This window comes from Phyllostomus hastatus, unplaced genomic scaffold (assembly GCF_019186645.2).
Source record: "Phyllostomus hastatus isolate PE091 unplaced genomic scaffold, TTU_PhHast_1.1 phas_scaffold_114, whole genome shotgun sequence".
NCBI classification, from domain to species: domain Eukaryota; kingdom Metazoa; phylum Chordata; class Mammalia; order Chiroptera; family Phyllostomidae; genus Phyllostomus; species Phyllostomus hastatus.
Window position 1 is genome coordinate 10380883 of NW_025334006.1, and position 21043 is coordinate 10401925.

The window sequence follows — 21043 nt, forward strand, 5'->3', positions numbered from 1 at the left end:
TGATAGCAAAATCCTTGTCTACAATAGCACTAGCAGTGACAAGGTTTCACAGGGGCCCAGAGTCAGAGAAACTGCTTTAGTCTGGAATCTGGGGAGTGGGTGTGTACCTGTGTAGGAAAAGAGACCAGGTGGGGATAAACTTGAAGATCTTACCATTGTATAAATTCCATTTCCTTTGTGATATAGTTGCTGATCCATATCTCTGCTTTTTTGAAATGCATTCTCAACCATCCAGTGATTATCATTTGCTTCCTCAGATTCTCAGTTTTTTAAAAAGTATATGGTGTAAAAATTGTTAACTTTATTTTATCCACTGTGTTCTGGCAAAGAAATTGCCTGACAGCAAGCACTTACTTCTGTTTGTCACCTCTGCGAGGTCATGGATCACCAGTCAACAATGATTAACAACGGTGTGATAGGAAAAGGTGTGCTTTCCCGGCAGTAGGTGGCCAAGTGCGAGGCCCTGTGCGCTCAGCCTCACTCCCTGGTTGTGGGGAACCTCGAATGAGGGCAGGTTCGGCCCTTTCCTTGAGGAGCCTGCAGCCTTATCTCTTTCTTCCTCAGGCAGTGGCAGGTAAGAATGGAGGAAAATCTACTTTCCTCCTGTTTAAGGATGTTTGGTTGTGTTTTTTTTTTTTTTGAAAGATTTTATTTATTTTTAGAGAGAGGGGAAGGATCTGAGAAAGAGAAGGAGAGAAACATCGACGGGACGCCCTGACCTGGGACCCGGCAGCAACCTAGGCATATGCACCAACTGGGAATCGAACCTGCGACTTTCTGCTTTGCGGGCCACACCCAAGCAACTGAGCCACACCGACCAGGGCTAACGATCCGAGTTGAACAGGCAAAGGGGGCAGAAGCAGAGGGAAGTGGGTGGTCCCCGCCCATCTAGCCCTGACCAGCTGGGCCTGCTGCTAGCTGGTCGGAGGCGCTCCAAAGGAGCAGGCTCACGTTTGTGACAGGCACAGGGGCGGGCACAAAAACACGAAGAAAACCCCAGGCTCTGGAGACACGTTGCCCTCGTTTCCTTTTCTGGTTTTCCTCGGAAGGGACCAGGGGAACCTGGAAGGCTTGGAAGGCGGGGAAGGGGCAGGGGTCCCCTCACCGATTCCTGGTTGGGAGAGACCGGCTGAGCCTGTGCAGATGCGTGGAGGGCCCCGGAGGAGCACCGGCCGGGGCGGAGTCCAAAGGACTCCGGATCCTCCCTCCCGGGAGTTGCCCCGCCCTCGGCTCTTGATCCCCGTCCGGGGAACCTAGGCCCCGCCGCAGAGGCGCGCTCACTCCCCAGCGGGGCCGGGGCAGCCTCCAGAGGAGAGGCTTCTACCCTCCCCAAACCGTGGGCTCCGCATGGAGGGGCCGCTGGCTCTGCCCGCCGGGTCGGGGCCACTCCCGCCGCTGGTGCCGGGAGGCGGAGCCGCCGCTGTTCCGGAGCCTGGAACTCTGCAACACCCGGGACCCGAGACGGTGGCGCAGCGGTGCGGCTCCCGCCGGCTGGAGGCCGGCTACGAGCCCGAGAGGTGACGCCCAGGGCAGAAAGCGCGGGGCGCGACCGGGGCGGGCGCGGCGACTCGGGAACCGGCAGCGCTGCGGGGAGGGGAGGGGCAGACCCCACTACCCTTGCCTTCTGAACGGCTCTACCTCTAACTTCCTGAAACCGGGCTCAGATGCCGCGCACCCAGCTTTGGTTGGGGCATGCAGGCGGGCACTGTGCAAAGAGTTCGGTGCGGCTTTGCACCGGGGAGCAAATCGGAAAAACGCTCCTAGAATCTTAGCCCTGGATCAGACCTCGACTACACACCGGACGACACCTGGCCCAAGTGGCTTCAACTACAAGGGTTCAATAGGGGCTTGTTGGAGTCCCTATCCAACTTTGCTTACTCCTTCTTAGCTGTTTCCTCCTAGAACCATCTTCAGAGCCTTCTCACTGGCAAGTGTAGGTGTCCAGATGGATGGCCTCCTCAGAGCTGGGTGAGGATACAGTCCCCTCCTCACCATTCACTGAGGTCTGATAAGGCTGCGGGCGCAGCTCACTTCACGGCCTCTCCTTAAGCGTCAGGACCCTCTCCTCTCCTCAGTCTGCTGGGGCGTGTAAGGAGCATTGGAGGAAAAGTGGGGATGTTGAGCTGGGCGCGGGGGGTGGGAGGCTGGCTGAAAAGGAGACAGTAATCTCTAGATTGTATCACAGCTTGAAATGCAATCCCACTATCCTTCCGGTCCAGAGGATTTGGACTTCTCTCTCTGCTCCATCTGTTGGTGCTCAGCAGCCTGGGGAGGTGACCTGGAAGCTGGGTTTGCGGCTGCGGGGGAGGGGGGTGGGGTGGGGGTGTTAGGGCGGAATTAGCCCCGCAGCTCTGCCCAGGGGCTGGCTTATTATGTAAGAACTTTTAAGGGCTTAAGGGGCTGCTGGGTGAAGCCTGGCGGCTCTTGCCTCTGTAGGCTGCCTCTTTAGAACTGATTCAGGTTTGGGCAACCTTATCCTTCCTGCCACCCTAGAAACCCAGCTACTAGGGCTCAGGGTCCAGGGAGATAGGGAGAGGCCACGGGAGGTGAGGGAGTGGGCTGGAGCACCTGGAGCCTGATGGAGGCGGTGCCTCGGCCACAGCAGGTATTGTAGAACTATCGTTTCAGAATTATTTCAGAATTCAGACCCGGCCCACATAGGAGCATCCCTTCTCTGCCCCCAGCGGCCGTCCCCACCTTACACCAGGCTCCACATAGCCTGTGTAAAACCTGAGCCCCAGGCAGGTGGTGTAATGAGATTCAAAACCCGCTGGCTAGACTTCCATCTGCTGCCACTGGCTTAGAGAGCTGTGGCACCCTTAGAGCTGTGGAAGAGGGCAGGGTTCCATGAGAAGTCCGGGGCTTGGGGTCGGAATTACTGCGCTCTGGCGTGTGCTTGGGCAGCCCTGTCCCCTGTTCCAGCTCAAAAACGCCAGTGTTGTTATTGCCACCCCTCTCTGCCACCTCCCCGCCCCCCAAACTCCCCCATCCTCCTCTTAAACTTGTTTTGAAATCTTGTGCATTCAAACAACCCAGACCAGATAAAGACCCGCATGGACCTTGGTGCCCAGCTATGACACCAATCCCCTGCTACCCCGAGGAAGGGGCTGGAAGGGGCTTAGGCTTGCTATCCTGCCCTGTTGTCCTCACAGCTGCTAGGTGGGGAGTCTCAAGGGACCAGCAGCCCTTCCTCGGCCTGAGGAGGCCCACTGGTTGCCTGGGTGTCTCCTCCCCACGGAGGAAGTAGCTAGGGAAGATCAGGAAGAGGGAGGAGGGAAGGGGGGTGCAGAGTGGATTAACAGTCTCTGGAAATGGACAGCCTAACCCAGGGCTGAGCCCAGCAGCTTAAGAGTAATGAGGAGCCTTGACATAGGTCAAAGCTGAAGGGAGTGTGGGGCAGCAGGAGAAGGGGACTAGGGCTGTGAGGTCTGTTGTCACCAGGAAGGGGACCCTCCCCACAACTCAGCCTAGCAGCCTCCTCCCCTGGGTCTGAGTTCTAGGCTTGGGCACATGTCGCTGGAGATGGCAGAACCCATCTGCTGTCCTGGACTGCAGCTCTAGGGGAATCCTGAATAGGACCCTAGCCATTTCTGACCTAGAGCAAGTTCCTTAGAGACCCAGGGAGACCTCATGGACAGCCTGTGCTCTCTGCCTGCAATGCCTTTACCTGGAGTAACTCTGACTGGCCAGGGTGCTTTTTCTGGCTGGTCCCACTACCCTGCCTCCAGGTGACCAGTAAGAGGTCCTAGAGCTGGTCCCCTCAGGACAACTCCCATCCTGTATATGGCACATACCCTCTACCTGGGTCTGTAAGAGCTGAGGACTCAGAAGCATTCCCCAGGCGTCCTTGGCAAGCTAGCCTCGCAGAGAATCCCAGCAGGCTGGCTCCCTTTCTGCCAACACCAGAGGGCCTTCAGAGGCCCCCAGCAGGAGACCTCCTTGGAGCTCCACTCACTGGTAGGGATGGTGGGCACTGTTGCCAACCCCCCAGTAAGAGGAAAGAGGACACTGTGGAAATCTGTGAACTACTCCAGCACTCCTGGCCTCATGGGCCTCATCGCCCTAGCTCTGTGGGAAGCCTCCTGCCCCCTCGGCATGCAGCTGGAAGTCTGTTTTCCTGGCGGGGTGAGGGGTGTCACTGGATGAGGCTGGGCATCCCAGGGAGCCTCCCCCTGGGCCTGGCTGCCACCACACTGCTGAGAGGTAAACAAACCCAGCCTCCCAGGACTGGGGTGGGAGGGAGGGAGCACCACAGACAGCCACCTTGCCAGGGAGAGGACTGTGTTCCTGCCCAGTCTTTCTCTCACCTTGACAAGAAGTGAGCTGTGAGGATCACAGGGGGGGTGGGGAGGGAGGAACAGGGGAACTTGGGTGGGGGATATACTCTCTAGCTTTGGTCAGAGAGTAGCACTGGCAGTTCTGGTCACCTGAGAGCACAGGTGGCAAACACAAGCCGAATTCGGCCCTCCACCTTGCTTTATCCACCCCGGCACCTTGTTTCTTCCCGGTGGTAGCGCCGAGCTCTCGCTTAACTGTTAAGGAGTAATTGCATTTATACAGTCCTAAAATTATGTTCGGCCCTTTGAAGGCAACCACGAGGCTAATGTGGCCCCCGGTGAAAATGAGTTTGACAGCCTGCCTAAGAGGGAAGCGTCTGTCCCCTGCCACCTCACCTCCTCCCATGTGGATCAGTTTGCTGTCTAATCTGCCTGCCCCCTGGTAGGAGTCCGAGTCTTGCTGGGCCCATAGGACCACCAGATGTCAGCTTTGGCTACTTCTCAAAACTTCTCTAGGCTCTGTCCTGATTTGTGTGCATGCTTACCTGCCTAAGTCAGGCCTGCGAGCCTCCTCCTTTTCCCACCACTCTAACCTCCCAGGAAACACATTTCTGCCTCTGGTGTTCATACTGCTTTCTGAGCTGGGGACAGGGATGTCAGACTGAAGAACTGGACAAGAGTCAGAGGCAGTATCCCCCACCTCCTTGCTTTCTGAACTGTGGATTTTGCATCTGTAAAGTGGGGACACCTAATAATGAACAATTAATAGATTATAGAATGAATGTGATCATTTATGAAAAATGCCTTGTAAACTGCAGAGGGCTTTCAGGGCCACCCTAAGGTCAAGGAGTATCATTGTTAAGAATGTCCTTCTAGTAATGATGTTGGGTTGATTGCCGGGTGTTGGTGGGGCGGGGCGGGGGGGGGCGGGGGGAGAGCAGGGGGGTGGGGAGCGGGCAGGCTACACTTCAGGGAGTGTGCAACCTCAACCTCTTGTGTGATGGGCAGCTGTTGGCCCAGGCAGTTCCTCGGGGCTTCGGACTTCTGATCAGAGTCTGCGCCTAAGTCTTGGGGAAAGGCAAACCTTGTTAGAGGTACCCCTGGGGGTGGGGAATAGGGCCAGCGGAGATGGAAGCCGGGTGGACTGGGGTGGCCCAAGCAGGAGGCAAGCCTGGGGACGCGCTGCAAAGGCCTATGAGGCGGGACCAGGAGCGTGGAGGGGGCGTGTCCTGCCCTGGCCCAGCCCCCACCCCCACAGGACTCGCGTCCCTTTTCCTCAGCCCCGGGCCCCCGGGCCACAGTGCCACTGCAGGTGGCTCAAAGTGCGCGCGCGCTTGGCGGCGGCTGGGCCGGGTTCCTCGGGGCCCTTTGTGCGGCGCTGGGCGGAGGCAGCGGACTCCCAGGGGAGGGACTAGAGCAGAGGGCGGTGCCCAGGGCCCGCCCGGCCGCTGCCGCAGCCCCCGCCCCCGGCCCGCCCGGCCCGCCTCGCCCGCGGCCGCAGCGTGTCCGCGGCGTCAGCAACAGCAGCAGCAGCAGCAGCAGCAGCACCAGCACAGCAGCAGCACCAGCATACAGCAGCAGCGGCGGGGTGGCCCGCGCGGATGTTTATGTCGGGCCGCGGTGTCTCTCAGCAGCATGGCGGATTACCTGATCAGCGGAGGCACCGGCTACGTGCCCGAGGATGGGCTCACTGCGCAGCAGCTGTTCGCCAATGCCGACGGTCTCACCTACAAGTAAGCGCAGGGGCCTTGGCCCCACTTGGGTTCACGAACCAGCCCGGCGATCCCCCGACTCCGGCCCTGCACATGCACCGCTCCCCCTTCGGTGACAACCGTGTTCCCGGGCCGGATACGGGGCCCCTTGGGCAGGGAGGGGCTGTGGGGAGGGCTGGGCAAGGGAAGGAAGGCCGCGAATGCAGAAAGCAGACGGACGTGGCAAAGCGACAGCGCGGCCCTAGGTGCCATGCCCCGTTTCTGGCTAGATCCGGTCCCCTCCCCCTCTCATGGGCATCTTGGCTGCACAGAGGGGCCTTGGGGCGCGTGGGAACACGAGATGTGGGAGTTACGGAGACTTTTACCAGACCTTGGTCCAGGACATCCTCTCTCTGTCTCACTCGCAGCGTCGCGAGGAGGGGAGAGTGGTCCTGGGGCCCAGCTATGACAGCTGCTTGGGTGTAGCCCCCAGGAGAGACCCTGCTGGACAGTAGGGATGGTTCCTTTTTTCCACTACCCAGCCCTCTTTCCACTTGGCCCCTGCCTGTCCACAGGTTAGCACTGCTGCCCCCACGGGCATGAGTATTCTGTGGCTGCCACCCCCAAGCCCACCCCACAGGGGAATTTGGAAGAGATGAAGAACTATCTATTTGCCTCTGGCTTAGTTTGCTTTTCCATGGGCCCTGGGCCAGTTGTTCTGCCCACTGCAGGCCTGGCACTAGGTCCTGGCACTTTGGCTGCAGGACTGTGCCCATGCCAGGAAGGAGCATCAGAACCTCGGACCCGGGTGGAGTGGGGATGCTGGCCAGCCAAGAGCACCGGCCACCCCTGTCTCCTGCCAGTCCCTGATCTTGCCTGTGAGCACTCCTGCTGGGCAGGCAGTTTCCCTAGACACCAAGATCCCCAGTCACTCCTGAGGGGCGTCTCCTCTTGCCTGCCCATAGCTGGGGTGCAGGCCAGGTGAGGGGTGTGTATAATACCTAGAAAATGCTAACCGGTCCAGACTCTTGCATTTCTTCTCCAGCCTCTAAGTGAGCCGCACAGCTTCGCTGTGCAGAAAGAAGGGCTCCCAAGGGGCAGGGGCAGTTAGGAATTTTTTCTTTGCTGGTCTTTGATGAGAGGGGAGAGAGTTATCTCTTTGATGTGTTTTTTCACTGGAGTCTGCCAAGGAAACCCCCTGAGGAGATTTCTAGGAGTTGCTCTTGGCCCTGAGGCAGGTTAAAGACCCCGCCCCTCCCACTCACCCTCTTGCTTTTCCTTCCTGTGCTGGGGTGCCTGCTGCTCTGCTTAGTCAGGTTGGGAGCATTCCCGAAATGTGGAGCATTTGCTTTGCAGTGCGCCTGTCAAGGCCTTGTGATTTCAGGTGTATTGAGCCCAGGGGAGCCCCTGGGCTGTGGCACTGTGCTTTGCCACACCTGCGCAGGCCTCCACCCCGCTTCTGGGGCTTGCTGTGACGCCGTGGCCCACTCTTCAGCCGGGGCCCCAGAGTTCTGGTCCTAACCGTAAGGCCCCTTCCTCTCCTTTCCCACCTCAGGCCATGTCTGTCTGTGGCTCCAGTCCAGGTGGGCAGGCACTCACCAGTGCCTGCTCTGTCAGAACACGCCCTGCCCTGGTGCGGCCTGTGCGAGCTGCGCAGCCCTGACCCTCGGCTGCGCACATCTCCTCCTGCATGGTGTTCGTGTCGCGCTGCACTTCTGAATTGTTCTCACGTTCATTCCGTGTTGACTTATTGTCCCTCCCTATCACGACTGAGAAGTTTTGCCCTGGCTGGTGTGGCTCAGTGGGTTGGGCATCCTCCCACAAGCCAAGGGTCACCAGTTCAATTCCTGGTCTCGGGACACACGCCTGTGTTGTGGGCCAGGTCTCCCAGCTGGGGGCGTACGAGAGGTGACCCATCAATGTTTCTCTCCTTCCCTTTCCCTCTCTTTAAAAATAAATAAAAATTAAATAAAATCTTTAAAAAAACATTGAGAAGTTTTCGAGGGCAGGCCCTGTATCTTCCATGCATGGCATTGTGGGAACTTCTGTGTCCCTTGAGGAACTCTGAGCCCCGGAGGCAGTGGACACCGAGGGCAAACTGCCTTGGTGGTGCCCTGGGCCCACAGGCCTTCCTGTGGCTGTAGCTCTCTGAGCTGGAGTCAGTAAGATGTTGGCGGGGGGAGCACAGGGGTGCTTCAGCCCTAAATGGGCAGCGGGGGTCAGAGGGTCCCAGTGTCTGCCCCTCTCCCCAACTCCATGCTGCCTCCCACGGCATGGCAGGCCCTGCCCCTTTCCGGTACCCCTTCTCGCCCAATAACACTCACTTTTCTCTCTTCATAGCGACTTCCTGATTCTCCCAGGATTCATAGACTTCATAGCTGATGAGGTGGTGAGTACCTCTTCTGCTGACCGGGAGGAGAGGGGCTATACATGTGATGGAAGAGGCTGATTCCTTGCTCAAGGGGGGGATGTGGGAGAGACTTTTCTTGGGAATGTGGTGGCTGTATCCTGTATTGCTGACAGAGAAGCTGGCACAGTGCAGGAAGTTATGCTCAGTGGGGCGGGGGCAGCTGCGGGGCCTCGGGGGCATCCTGAGTGGTGGGCCCGGCCTAGGGCCAGAGGGTTCTCCTTCACTGACAGAGCCAGCCATGAGGTGCAGAAGGTCCCTGGAGGGGGTGGGCATGCACATGGCTGCCTTATTATCATAGACCAGAAGGGTCTGGTTTTGCCTGCAATGCTGAGTAAGGACATGAAAGAAGTCAGTAAAATGATGGAGACTTTGAATGAGGGGGACAGACTCATTCATGGATCCAAATATATAAGAACTGGCAGGAGGCTCAAGAAGTTGGATTTTCGACCTGTTCCAAGGAAACAGGGGTCCTTGCTCGCTGGAGGGGCTCAGCTGTAAGCCACGTGAAGGGACAATGCCCTTCATGTAATTAACAACTGACAAACTCACAGAATCCAGGGGGTAGTGCTCATGGCTGTAACTCATCTCACAGCAGTCAGCCTATGCTGAGTTCATACACACGAAAAAAAAATCGTTCCCCTTGTCGCTGTTACCTCTGATGTTTACTCAGGTCTGGTTCCGTGAAAGGGCAGAGGGCCTGCGTGTGCCCGGGTCACTTACACGTCGGAGAAGCGTACTCCAGGCTGTGTAACCGGTGCTGACATGAACAGATTTTTAAAGGGAAATTTGGGCTGTTCTTGATATTTGCCTTACGGCAGCAACCAGGAAGCCTTCTTGGCTCAGCTGTTCAGCTTAACAAAGGTTACCGAGCACCCTGGCTTTGTGCCAGGCCCTGGGCAGGGTGCTAGGAAAAGAGAGAGAGAAAAGATCCCTCCCGGTCATCGACGGTGTCCCGTCCTGCGGCCTCTGATGGCAAGGCTGTGTGCTCTTCTGCGGTGTGACGGGAGGGGACAAGGAGGAGTTTTCTAGACTGTGGGTTCAGGGTTCTGAACCAGGGTTGTGGATGGACTTCAGGGGCTTGCAAATTCCCAGAAATTATATACCAGAGTCTGTGTCTGTGCGTTCCGGGGTCTGGGATCCATAGCTGATGGCCTGGGTACCAGGATCTGGCCCTACCTACTATTCGTAGGCAGATGGCTCCCGAATGTATACTTGCAGCCTCGACCTTTCTTTGAACTGCAGTGCCTTAGTCACCTACTCTTCTGGCCGCCTGAAGTCTCCCTCTCCTGCCTCACCCTCCCAGGCATCAGCATTTCCCGCACGGACCTGCCTCACCTCTTCCTGAGACACCCCCCAGTCCCCCACCCCATGGCATCTCTTCTCAGAATCTAATCTAAGCTCCTGCCCTTGGCTTTCACGGTTACAGTCCCTTGCCCCCACCCTCACCTGCCTCTCACTCTTCACCCCACAGCCCCTGCCTCTCTCCCTTCCCTCTACTCCACCAGCCCTTTTCTTTCTTAATCACGCCGCAGGGAGGCTTGGACTCCGAGACTGCTTTCACAAACGGCTCCCTCTGCCGGGAACAACAGTCCCTCAGACTTTGACTGGCTTTTACTTGTCATGTTCCCAGAAAGAGGCCTCCCCGGCCACCACGTTCCTCTTCCAAATGAGCACTCCGCCTTCTTGCTTTTCTTTGGAGCCTTCGTCCCGACCGAAATCATTTTGTGCATGTGTTCCATGCCTGTCTTCTACTTCCAAGAAGAATTTAAGCTCTGGGAGCCACAGCAGGGGCCTCATCCACTGTGTTCACTGCTATATTCCCAGGCCTGTCCTGGTGCCAGGTGCACGCAGAAGCTCGGTAAGTGTTTGCTGAGTGAATGATAAAGCTCACATAGACTGTGCCTTCACCCCCAGGACCTGACTTCGGCTCTGACTCGGAAGATCACGCTGAAGACGCCGCTGATCTCCTCCCCCATGGACACTGTGACAGAGGCTGACATGGCCATCGCTATGGCCGTGAGTTGAGCACCTGGGTGGGGATCCCAGGGTTGGGGGGGCCGGCATCAGGGGAATGGGAATCAGAGGTGGGGTGTCCAGAGCGAGGAGGGTGGGGCCCCAGGCTCTGACCCTGCTTCCCCTCCACCCCAGCTGATGGGCGGTATTGGTTTCATTCACCACAACTGCACTCCGGAGTTCCAGGCCAACGAGGTGCGGAAGGTCAAGGCAAGTACCAGACCCGTCCCCAGAAAGGAGATGCCACCTGGCGGCCCCCCAACTCACAGACCCTCCCAGCCTCCCTTGCCAGCCCCGCAGGCTGGTGCATTCCCTAGCTGATCGCAGTGGGGTCTTGTCTGCCCTTCTCCACGTGGGGGCCCAGGGCCCAGCCCTCATTTCCCATGGGTCCCTCACCCCATTGAGGGCCCTGGCCCCTCCATGGCGAGGCCAGGGGCCCCTCTGCCCACCTATGACCAGGCCGTGCACCATCTCCAGCTACCTGTCAGCCTTTTCCTTCCTCTGTCTCTGCCCACAGAAGTTTGAACAGGGCTTTATCACGGACCCCGTGGTGCTGAGCCCCTCGCACACTGTGGGCGACGTGCTGGAGGCCAAGATCCGGCATGGCTTCTCTGGCATCCCCATCACGGAGACAGGCACCATGGGCAGCAAGCTGGTGGGCATCGTCACCTCCCGAGACATCGACTTTCTTGCAGAAAAGGAGCACACCACCCTCCTCAGTGAGGTACCTGCCGGGCAGGGAGAGTGTGGCTGGGGCAGAGAGAGGACCCCCAGGTGTCTGTGACCAGGGACCAGAGGGAGGTCTGGCTCCCTTCTCTCTCACCTGCCAACCTGCAGGCAAATGTTCCTGGCCCCACAGGTGATGACAACGCGGAATGAGCTGGTGGTGGCTCCAGCAGGTGTGACGTTGAAAGAGGCAAATGAGATCCTGCAGCGCAGCAAGAGAGGTACCAGGAAGTAGGCCGGAAGCCCGAACCCGCCACCCCCCCCCCGCCCCGCCGCCCCTCTGCATGGCTCCCTGTACCCCAGGCCCCCAGTTCCTTCACAGCCTTGCAGGTTGCAGCCTTGCAGGTTGTCCCAGCAGCCCGACTGGGCCTTGGGGAAGGTTTGAGTGACCTCAGGCTGGAACGTGATTCCTGAGATCCTTTCTTTGGCTTAGGAAAGCCTGCCCCTTATTCAGCATCTTCAGAGTACATCTCCTCGAAAACTAGTCCTGTGAAATGTTCATCCTGAAAAAAGGGCTCTTACAAGTCTAAAAAATGCCCTTGTCTCTCTTCCCCATCTTGTGTGAAGAACTGTCCATTCACTTATTGAAGGCTCAGAGAGGCCTGCAGTTGGATGTATTCGACAATATTCTCTAGGTCCCTGTGGGCGGCATTGGGACATGCTCCCCTGGCCCCTGCTGGACTGTTCCCTGGGGTTGGAATTGTACAGGGCACGTGCTCCTCCCTGCAGGACGACCTCACACATGTGCCCTGGCTGGGTGCTTTCAACCACGGTGGTCCAGCAGGTGAGAGGCAGCCACTGTCCAGGGGCTGCCCACCCACTCCTGGTCTGGCCGCAGGGCGGGAAGAGCTCCAGGAGCCCACTGCCTGCAAGGTTTCTTGGCTCCCGGTTCCTTGAGAAGAGGCCCGGGTCCTGAGGAGCGTTTGCTGAGTGGGTGCTGTCACCTAGTGGCTGGTTTGGGTACTTCATTGGAATCTCTGGCATGGGCCACCGGCCACCCCTCAGCCCCCAGAGGCCGCTCCTTCATCTCACCTCTGCATCCCCCCTCAGGGAAGCTGCCCATTGTCAACGATCAAGACGAGCTAGTGGCCATCATTGCCCGCACCGACCTGAAGAAGAACCGGGACTACCCCCTAGCCTCTAAGGATTCCCACAAGCAACTCCTGTGCGGGGCGGCTGTGGGCACGCGCGAGGACGACAAATACCGCCTGGACCTGCTCACCCAGGCGGGCACCGATGTCATCGTGCTGGTAGGGGCACTGCCCTGGGGCTGGAGGGCCTCAGTGGAGTAGAGGCCTCAAGAGACCGGGTTCGCCTCTAGTTAAGCCTGGAGTCAGAACGAGGGGAGTCAGTGGTGCTCTGGCAGCTGGAGCCAACTGCGGGCCCCCTGAGGGCCGTCGGGCTGCTCCCGAGCCGACCCTAGCGGTTATAGCTCACATCCCGGAGAACCTCCCACTTGCCAGGCCCTGCACGCAGACCCTGTGTCTCACTGAATCCTCCCAGTGGCCCCCTGGGGTCCAATCACCATGCCCCTTGTCAGGTGAAGAAACAGGAGGCTGAGGAGGTTAAGCACTGGCCTTCCAGGTGGTGGGAACGCCACAGGCCCCAGGGAACCCCTCTCTGCGGTGGGTCTGCGGGCGGAAGGTGGGCGTGGAAGGGCTCATCGGCCCTGCAACCCTGCACGAATGGTGCTTAACCTTTTGGGGAAGTGGGCTCTTTGAGCATCAGCTGAGAGCTGCCAAACGCCTTCCCAGGGGAAGAACGAAAAGAGCATTCTCAGAATACTTGTTATGTGATTTCAGGAGTTTGTCCACTCAAGACACTCAGGAGTCCCCCCCACCCCAGGGTGGACCCCCAGCTGCCATAACCTAAGCTGTCCTGTCCCCTCCTCCCAGGACTCGTCCCAAGGGAACTCTGCATACCAGATTGCCATGGTCCACTACATCAAGCAGAAGTACCCCCACCTTCAGGTGATTGGGGGGAACGGTGAGTGTGGAGCTCCCCCTCGCCGCTGGCTCTCGCCCCGTTTCTGTGTGACTTCCTGTCCTTCCTCATCCCAAGGGGGTGGCACCACTTCTTCGGGGGAGGCAGGGGGCTGAGTGAATGAGTGGGCTTTGGTCACCATGGGTCGAGGAGGGGGTGGCCAGGCTGGGGGGCCCAGGAGCCCCGGGGCAGGGTGGGGGCATCCGGTCCTCACACTGTTCCTCTTCCTCTGGCGCTCCCTCCCACCACAGTGGTGACGGCCGCCCAGGCCAAGAATCTGATCGATGCTGGTGTGGACGGGCTGCGCGTGGGCATGGGCTGCGGCTCCATCTGCATCACCCAGGAAGGTGGGTGTCGCAGGAGAGTTTCCGCCACTTGGAACACCCCACTGGCTTGTCCCATGGATGCATGCTGGGCACTTGCTCCTCCGGGCCCCTTCCTGGGACGGTGGGTTCAGGGGTGACCGGGCCTCGGACTCCACCTGTCTGGCCCGCTCACTTGGGAGGAGCGAGGGTAAGACAAAGTCGCTGAGGGATTTAGGTGAGGGATTTAGGTGTGTGCCGGCCTGCTTTGCAGGTTCTGGTCCCGGAGGCCCAGGCTGGAGGCCTGAGGCTGGTGTGACTACCTCTCTGAGGGGCCTGCTCAGGGTTTGTTTGGAGCAGCTCTGGGGCAAGGCAGACACTTAAGACAGGGAGACAGCATGTCCTTGAATGCCCAGGTTATACACCTTATCACCATGTGGTGATGGGGAGGGAGGGGTTCCACTAGTCACCAGGCCCCTTAGCAGGAAAGATTCCTGGACATGGAGAGAGGGAGAGTGGGACCCTGACATGTGTCCCCATGTGGCTGAGGGGTGCTCCCTACAGCCCGGTGCCTCACCGGTGGGTCCTTGTTTGGCCCGAGGGAACGGGTCTGGCCCCTCTGTCTCCCTTGCTGGTCTTCAGAGCCTCTGCTTCTCAGTGTGTGCCCTTCACCGTAGCTGACCACCGTCAGCGGGCCTTCCACTCAGTCACTTAAGCACTAATTGGGCACCTGCTGTGTGTCAGGCCCAGTTCTGAACCTTGGGATGCAAGAGGGACAGAACGGAAGACCCTCTGGAGAAGGCCTCTGCCCTGCTTTGTCTGGCCTTGCGCCCTTGCCTGGATAAGTGCTGGTTCTTAGAATTCCCACTTAAAACCTCGCACTTAAGGACCTTGGGCAATTAAACTTAAACAATTGAAGGCTGATAAAAGCCAGAGGAGAACAGTGCTTAGTAGCAGGCTTCGCATGTGAAAGCCTTGAAGGGGAGCTTGTATATGGAGAGAAGTGAGGCCGGGGCCACCGGGCCTGGGTGCGCCTGTGTGGAGGGGGCACTGCCTTGCAGGCCAGTACAGACCTCTCCCCCATCCTGAGTGGGGTGGTCTGGGTCCTTGGGATGAGGATCACCCTGGTGTTATTTGCTGCCCCCTGTCTTGTGCCCAGGAAACATCATCCAGCCCTGCCCCTTTTCCTCCCCGTAGAAGAAGGGTGCAGGAAGGAAGGGGCCTGCCCTGGCTCCTCCGTTGCTGCTGACATCTCTGTCTTGTGTCCCATCCCACAGTGATGGCCTGTGGGCGGCCTCAGGGCACTGCCGTGTATAAGGTGGCCGAGTACGCCCGGCGCTTCGGGGTGCCGGTCATAGCTGACGGCGGCATCCAGACTGTAGGGCACGTGGTCAAGGCCCTAGCCCTTGGAGCATCCACAGGTGAGGGGGTCTGCCGGGTACTGGGCAGGCCCGTGGGGGGCTGAAAGCTCGAGGGGCAGCAGGAGGGCTCTGGGCTGGAGGCACTGACCCTGCCCCTCCCTCCCCTGCAGTGATGATGGGCTCCCTGCTCGCGGCTACCACGGAGGCGCCTGGCGAGTACTTCTTCTCCGACGGGGTGAGGCTCAAGAAGTACCGGGGCATGGGCTCCTTGGATGCCATGGAGAAGAGCAGCAGCAGCCAGAAGCGATACTTCAGGTGCCCTGCCCCTGAGCCCTGGCCCCAGGCAGATCCGCCCACAACCCTTCAAGGGTCCATACATGCCTTGGACTTCCCAACGTGGCACTGAATCTCCGTATTATATTTCTGGAAACTGAGTCACAGGGTACAAGTAGCAGACCCGGGACCATACCTGGGCCTCCTGACTCGGAATCCTTGCTTTTTCATGCCTTAGCCCAGGGAGTGGCTGCTTTGGGGGTCCTTCTGGGTGGTACCCCCTCTGATGGTGCCCCTGAGAGGTGGGGTGGGGCCCCGAGCCATGGGCTGCCTGGCTCAGTCTCCCCGCCCTCCATGCAGTGAGGGGGACAAGGTGAAGATCGCGCAGGGCGTCTCCGGCTCCGTCCAGGACAAAGGCTCCATTCACAAGTTCCTGCCCTACCTCATCGCAGGGATCCAGCATGGCTGCCAGGATATCGGTGCCCGGAGCCTATCTGTCCTGCGGTGAGTGCTGTGACCGGGGGCAGCAGGTGGGGGGCGCCTGGGCGGCTCCTGGCTGCCCATCCTCCCTTCTCTCTCTCTCCTCTGCCCTTGGTGCCCTGACCTGCTCCATCGACCTGCCTGCAGGTCCAGAATGTACTCAGGGGAGCTCAAGTTTGAGAAGAGGACCATGTCGGCTCAGATTGAGGGTGGCGTCCACGGCCTGCACTCGTAAGTGGTGGCCCCTTGCCCCAGCTGGCTGGCAGGGGGTCGGGCAGGTGGGGCTGTGGTGCAGGGACCCTGTGGGCCATCTGCGCCAGAGATGGGTGCTGCTGCAGGATGTTCCCATCACCCTCTCCTACAGGGCCCAGCCTGCCCTTGAACCCTGCCCTTTGCCACTAGGCAGGCAGGCCCCTCCCTTTCCCTCAGGCATCTCCCCTGAGCAGGGCACAGGAGATGCCCTCCTAGGCTCCTGGGCCCCTCCTAGGGTCCCTGCCCCTCGCTTGCTTAGAAGCTTGGTGGCTGGTGGCAGGAGCTGGCAGTGTTGTGTTCTTGCTGGTGGTGGCCCAAGGCAGGCAGGTATCAGCAGGGGGCGTGATCCCTCCGGCAGGGTGAAGGGCAGAGAGACAGATGCCAGGGCCAGCGCAGGGGCGACCATGGGTGGGGGCAGTGCTAGTAGCAGGCATGCGGCCCCGCCTGGTAGAGAGGGCCTGTCCCCCGAGGCATCGGCGGGCATCGCATCTAACCTGTGTCTCTTTCTGCCCCATCCTCCCATAGATATACCTTTCTGCCGTGTAAGTAACTGCGCTGCCCGGGCCAAGCGTAGAGTAGAGCAGGGGCACTTCGCGTGGGGGACCTGGGCTGGGGGAGGGGCACTGCACTGGGGGTGACACCGGGGTGTCATCATGGGACATGGACCCTAGGACTAGCACCGTGGTGGGGGCAGCCAGCAGCGGCCCCTCCTCCGGCAGATACATCCCCTTCTGGAGCACAGAGAGATGTCCCTGCCACGGGCCGGGGCTGCCCTGTCTTGGACTGGACCCGGTGACCACAAGGGGCCTGGGCCACTGTGTGTGCAGGGGTCGGGTGGAGACTTGGGCAGCAGAGGTTCAGCTTGGTCTGAGCTTGCTCTATGAGGATGGGCCATGCCTTCCCGGGCTGTCTCTCCACCCCAGTACTGAGGACAGTCCACTCAGCTGCGCCTGTGGCCAGAAGGAGCGTGGCTGTCTCAGGACGTGGGGTGGACGGAGGCACAGGGGCTGCTGTCTCCTCCCTCCCACCTGCCCTACGTGGCTGGGCGGCCGGTCTTCTGCAGTGCACTGCCTCTCCTGCATCTGTGGGCCCCAGCACCTCTGGGTGTGGCCTGGTGGGAGGATCTGGGGAGGGAGCAGGGTCCAATGCCCACTTTCAGTTCCCCTCTTGCCTTGTCCCCACAGTTACGAGAAGCGGCTGTACTGAGGACGGTGGTGGAGGCCGAGGTGGTGGAGGGGGTGCGCCCCAGGGCCCCGCTTTAGGCACAGCCTCCCTCCACAACTGAGGAGTCCACAGATTTGCACTACAGGTTCCCCAGCTCCTTTCAAAGGAGTGAGGAGGGGAGGCTCCGATGGTCCGTGGCCTCTCGCTGGGCCACCCCCCACCCCCCCAACAGAGTCGGGACTGCTCCCGGGGCCTGGCTGCCCTGGGAGCCTCCGGGGTCTCCCTCCTTTGGTCTCCCTCCTGAGCCCACCAACCGGGGCTCTCAGGCCCCGTGCCTGCCTCAGGTCTTTCTCGCCGCAGCCTGCTCCGCCCGGCTCCCTCCCCTGGGGCAGGCGGCCCCCTGGCTTCTCCCATAGGGTACCTCCCTCCCCACCCCCTCCCCAGAAATGGTGCTCTCCTGGCCCTGCCTCTGGCCCCTTCCTGGGCTGCTGCCCCCCCAGCTATGGGGCACGTTTGGGCTCCTTACCTAGGCCAGAGGGAGGTCTCTGCCCCCTTCCCCTGGCCCTAGGCTATCTGCTCCTCAGGCCACTCCCCCTGTTCCCGCCCTGGGGAGGAGGCAGCCATCATTCCTGACTCCCTGCCATCCCCAGGCGTACCATGCCTGCCCTCTCCTCTCAGCTGCAGTCGAAGGCTTTAACTTTGCACACTTTGGGTCACAGTTATGTCATTGTATATTAAATAATCTGAATAAATCAAGTGGTCGCAACTCCTCCGCCATCCTGTTTTTGTCCCTTGTCCGCTGGGCAGCTGGGTCCCCTGTCCTGGTGGTGAGCTGGAGCCCAGAGCCCCAGCAGAGTTGGGCCATGGCGGGGTGGGGAGCAGGCCCAGCTCCCCCCGAAAGGTGATGTGGGCGTTTTGGTACTCCAGGGGCTACTGGTGCAGGTGGGCCACACAGCAGGGGGTCCCCAGCCCTGCTGCCAGCTGGCCAGCAGCTCTTGCAGATGGGCAGTGCTGCAGAGGGAGTCGTCAAGGCCGTGGAAGACAGGCATCAGGGCCTCCCCTCGGCTTCCAGAAAGCACTCAGCACCGCCTCGTGATGACGAACGGTCCAGCCCAGCACAGGTGGGGTTGGAGCATGGCTGTGGCCCTGACCGCCAGGCCTAGGGCCTCGGTCTCGTGCACTGAGACACCCCTGTGGGTACCAGTTAGCGGGGGCGAGCTCCCACTGTTCCTGGGCAGCTCAGGACTCACCACCAGCCCTGAACCTCTCTTGGTGGGGCAGCCCTAACACGTGGGCTGCTGAGCGTCCCTGGAGTTGTCGGTCCCGGGACTTCCACATTGTCTTCCTCTGCCTCCGATGTTGTAGGTGGGCAGTTCTCACGTGGCTGTCCCACTGAGGTACAGACACCACTTGGGCAGAAGCGAGGAAGATGGCCTGGGGTGTTGCTGGGAATGAGCGGAGGGTGCAGGTGGCCCTTGTTCACAGTGAGGAGCCAGAAACATTCCCATGGCTGCAGCAGGGGTGGGGGCAGGGCTGCCACGGCCTACATGTGGCCTGCATGTCAGTACCTGTCCGCGCCCCCCCCCACACTCCTTCCTTTCACTGTGTCACTTTCCAGCTTGGTGGCGTCATCAGGGGTGAGAAGGAAAGAGCGGATGGCAGGACTGTTGGGTGGGTTCAGAGCTGGTTCAGAAACTGCTCCAGGAGAGGTGGCAAAGTGGCGGGATCATTGAGTCCCAAGAGGCCCAGTGCCCCGGAGTCCGTGGCTTCCGTGAGCTCCTGGAGTACAACGTGACCCAGCTGGATGGGAGGAGGATGCCCGGAAACCAGGGGACGGCAAAAATGAGGGGGGTTGAATCAAAATGAGGCTGTGCTTCATGGTTTGCCTCATACATTGGCTCACCAGAACCGTCCAGGGAGCAGCCTGACCAATTGCTGGGGTGGGAAAGGTCTGAGGGTTTTTAGAGAAATGGTGTGTCTCTCTGCATCAGGGGTGTGAGTGGTTCAAAGGGAGAGTTTTTCTTTTGAACGAGACCTAATTGGCCGATTAGAGCCGCCCAGCAGAATGGTTTACCTTGTACTGGGACCTCGCAGTGACCGGAGGGATGTTAGTGTTGGTTGGGCCCTTCCAGAGGAAGTTGAAACACCTCAGTGCAGGTCAGACTCACCTGGAAACCCAGAGGCCTGGGCTCCCAGAAGCAGGATGGGGTCTGGGCCCCCAGACTGCCCCTCAGCCTCAGGTGATCCTGACGCACACCGAAGTTCGGGAATCACTTCTAGAGGAGTTTCGTGTGTCCGCTTACCTGACTGACTGCTGAGACTCTTTCCGAGGCGCATGCCCTACCGCATGGCTCCTCATAGGGAGTATGTGAGACGACGCGTGAAAGCTCATGGGTGCTCGGTAAACTCGTCTTATCGTGTCCCGCTTGGCCTTCCCTTCCCCAGAGAAGGGATGCCAGGCTGGGCCCGACAACACGCTCACTCTGGGTTGTACATTCAGCCACAGTGGCAGGGGTCCAGGTGGGACAGAGTGGAGGAAGGCGACAGCGGGTGGACATTCAGAGGCAGTCCAGAGCCACATTTGGGACCAAGATCACGGACCGCACGGTCAGCAGAACATGTCCACTTGGAGTTCAGCCTGGTTCGTGTGGTCCGCACGCCCTCTTACCCTCCCCCAGCACACCCCCCCAGCGCCGAGTGCAGCCTGCCCACCACCAGGTTGTTGAAGATGTGGCCCGGCAGGTGTTGGGCCACGTCTGGGTCCGGCCCCTGAGCAGTGGCATCTGCGCAAAAGTGCAGCCACCCAGGGAGCGGGTGTTCAGCCGCAGCAGGCACCGGCCAGGGCCCCAGGCCGAGGCAGTGCCAGTCCGGTCGGCCTGCCCTGGAAGTGGCTCAGCGCGCTCTCCGTGCCGGCTCTCCACGCCAGCGAGTCAAAGTCTCTGGCCAGGTACCCCTGCAGGTACTGGGCCTGCAGGAACAGGAGAAGCAGCAACCGTGGCCCAGAGAACCCTCGGAGGCCGGGCTTGCAGTACAGGTGGGTGGACTGGGAGAGGCCCGTGGCTGTCACACTCTGGAGGACGGATGTAGGAAAAGTGGTGGGTGGCCTTTCACAACAGGCCTGACTTCTCCTTCCACATCCCCAGGCCGAGAACTGGGGCTCTCAGGTAGCAGGATCAGGCAGCTCGGCAGGCGCTGGACGAGCCCTCTGAGGGCCCTTTCAGCTTCTCCTTCCACCCTTACCCTGAGCTTTTTGTCCCTTCAGGATTCCTCCTGGCTTGTAAGGACCAGCCTCTCTGGGTCCCCTCCTGTTTTACATACAGCCTCCCTTTATTATGGGGTGAGGGGCCAGTTTTGTCTACCTCCCCCCACCCCCCCAGCAGCTCCTCTGCCTTTAGCTGAGGAGACTTGGTCAGTAGGCCGCCTGGTCAGAGGGCAGTGCCAGGGTCAAAGCGTACAGCTCTCTGGGACCTCTCTCAGGCTCCAGCCCCGCAACCCTGCTCCCCACACCCGCTGGCCTCTGGACAAGGCCTGTCACCTGCAGGGCGTGGGAGTCGCCTCCACCAGGCTCCTCCTTTACCTTCCATCTCAGCTCAGGAGGGAGACCCAGGAGCCTTTGGTACCTGACCTCCGCTCTACCCCCTCTTAAACCCATCAGATACAAGAGCCTCCAGGTGCCTGGGTCCCAAGTCAGCTGTGCCTCTATCCAGCCCAGCTAGAGTAGGGGAGGTAACACGGCACAGTGCAGTCAGCCTGAGACAGATACAAGCCAGCCTTTCCCTCTCTGTGTGCCTCAGTTTCTCTACCTGTGATCCTCACAGAGGGAAGGGGAGCAATCCCCACTGCCCTGCTGGAGGCATCCCAACAGCTTCCTGTACTTTGACCCCTGGCAGCAGCTGCTCCGCTTCGCCCTGCCCCTTTCAGGGCGGGCTGAGCTCCGGGCGCACCAGCCGGCATCCCCCAGGAGGCCTGGCCTCCCGCAAGGGAGCAGCCTTCTGCTTCTCCCCAGCGCTCCCTTTGAGGCGGGATGATCTCACAAGCTGTCAAGGGGCGTGGGAAGGTGCTCCCCAGAGAAGAAAAGCGAGGTCAGGAGTAGGGACACCACGGAGCAGAG

General features: G+C 59.9%; 1 protein-coding gene across 4 annotated transcripts; it reads left to right on the top strand.

The window, feature by feature from the left end:
* Positions 1-1231: 1231 nt before the first annotated feature.
* Positions 1232-17698, top strand: IMPDH1 (inosine monophosphate dehydrogenase 1). 4 transcript variants are annotated; one of them, XM_045855711.1, is made up of 16 exons: positions 1232-1517; positions 5909-6010; positions 8309-8357; positions 10293-10394; positions 10527-10601; positions 10909-11115; positions 11251-11338; positions 12168-12367; positions 13013-13103; positions 13352-13447; positions 14680-14823; positions 14934-15078; positions 15397-15540; positions 15664-15747; positions 16294-16310; positions 16953-17698. In XM_045855711.1, the coding sequence occupies exons 1-16, from the start codon at positions 1348-1350 to the stop codon at positions 17051-17053; spliced, it is 1815 nt and encodes a 604-aa protein (XP_045711667.1). In that variant the 5' UTR covers positions 1232-1347; the 3' UTR covers positions 17054-17698. The 4 variants fall into 4 exon arrangements, with proteins under 4 accessions (XP_045711667.1, XP_045711668.1, XP_045711670.1 ...); XM_045855712.1 differs by having other exon boundaries at positions 5912-6010; XM_045855715.1 differs by lacking the exon at positions 1232-1517 and adding an exon at positions 1655-1968.
* The last annotated feature ends 3345 nt before the right edge of the window (positions 17699-21043 follow it).

Bases quoted from the DNA above. Each gene is read 5' to 3' on its own strand.
- IMPDH1 (XM_045855711.1), top strand. From the start codon at position 1,348: ATGGAGGGGCCGCTGGCTCTGCCCGCCGGGTCGGGGCCACTCCCGCCG. The intron at 8,358-10,292 runs GTGAGTACCTCT...CTTCACCCCCAG, and splicing joins ACTTCATAGCTGATGAGGTG to GACCTGACTTCGGCTCTGAC. The intron at 15,541-15,663 runs GTGAGTGCTGTG...ACCTGCCTGCAG, and splicing joins CGGAGCCTATCTGTCCTGCG to GTCCAGAATGTACTCAGGGG.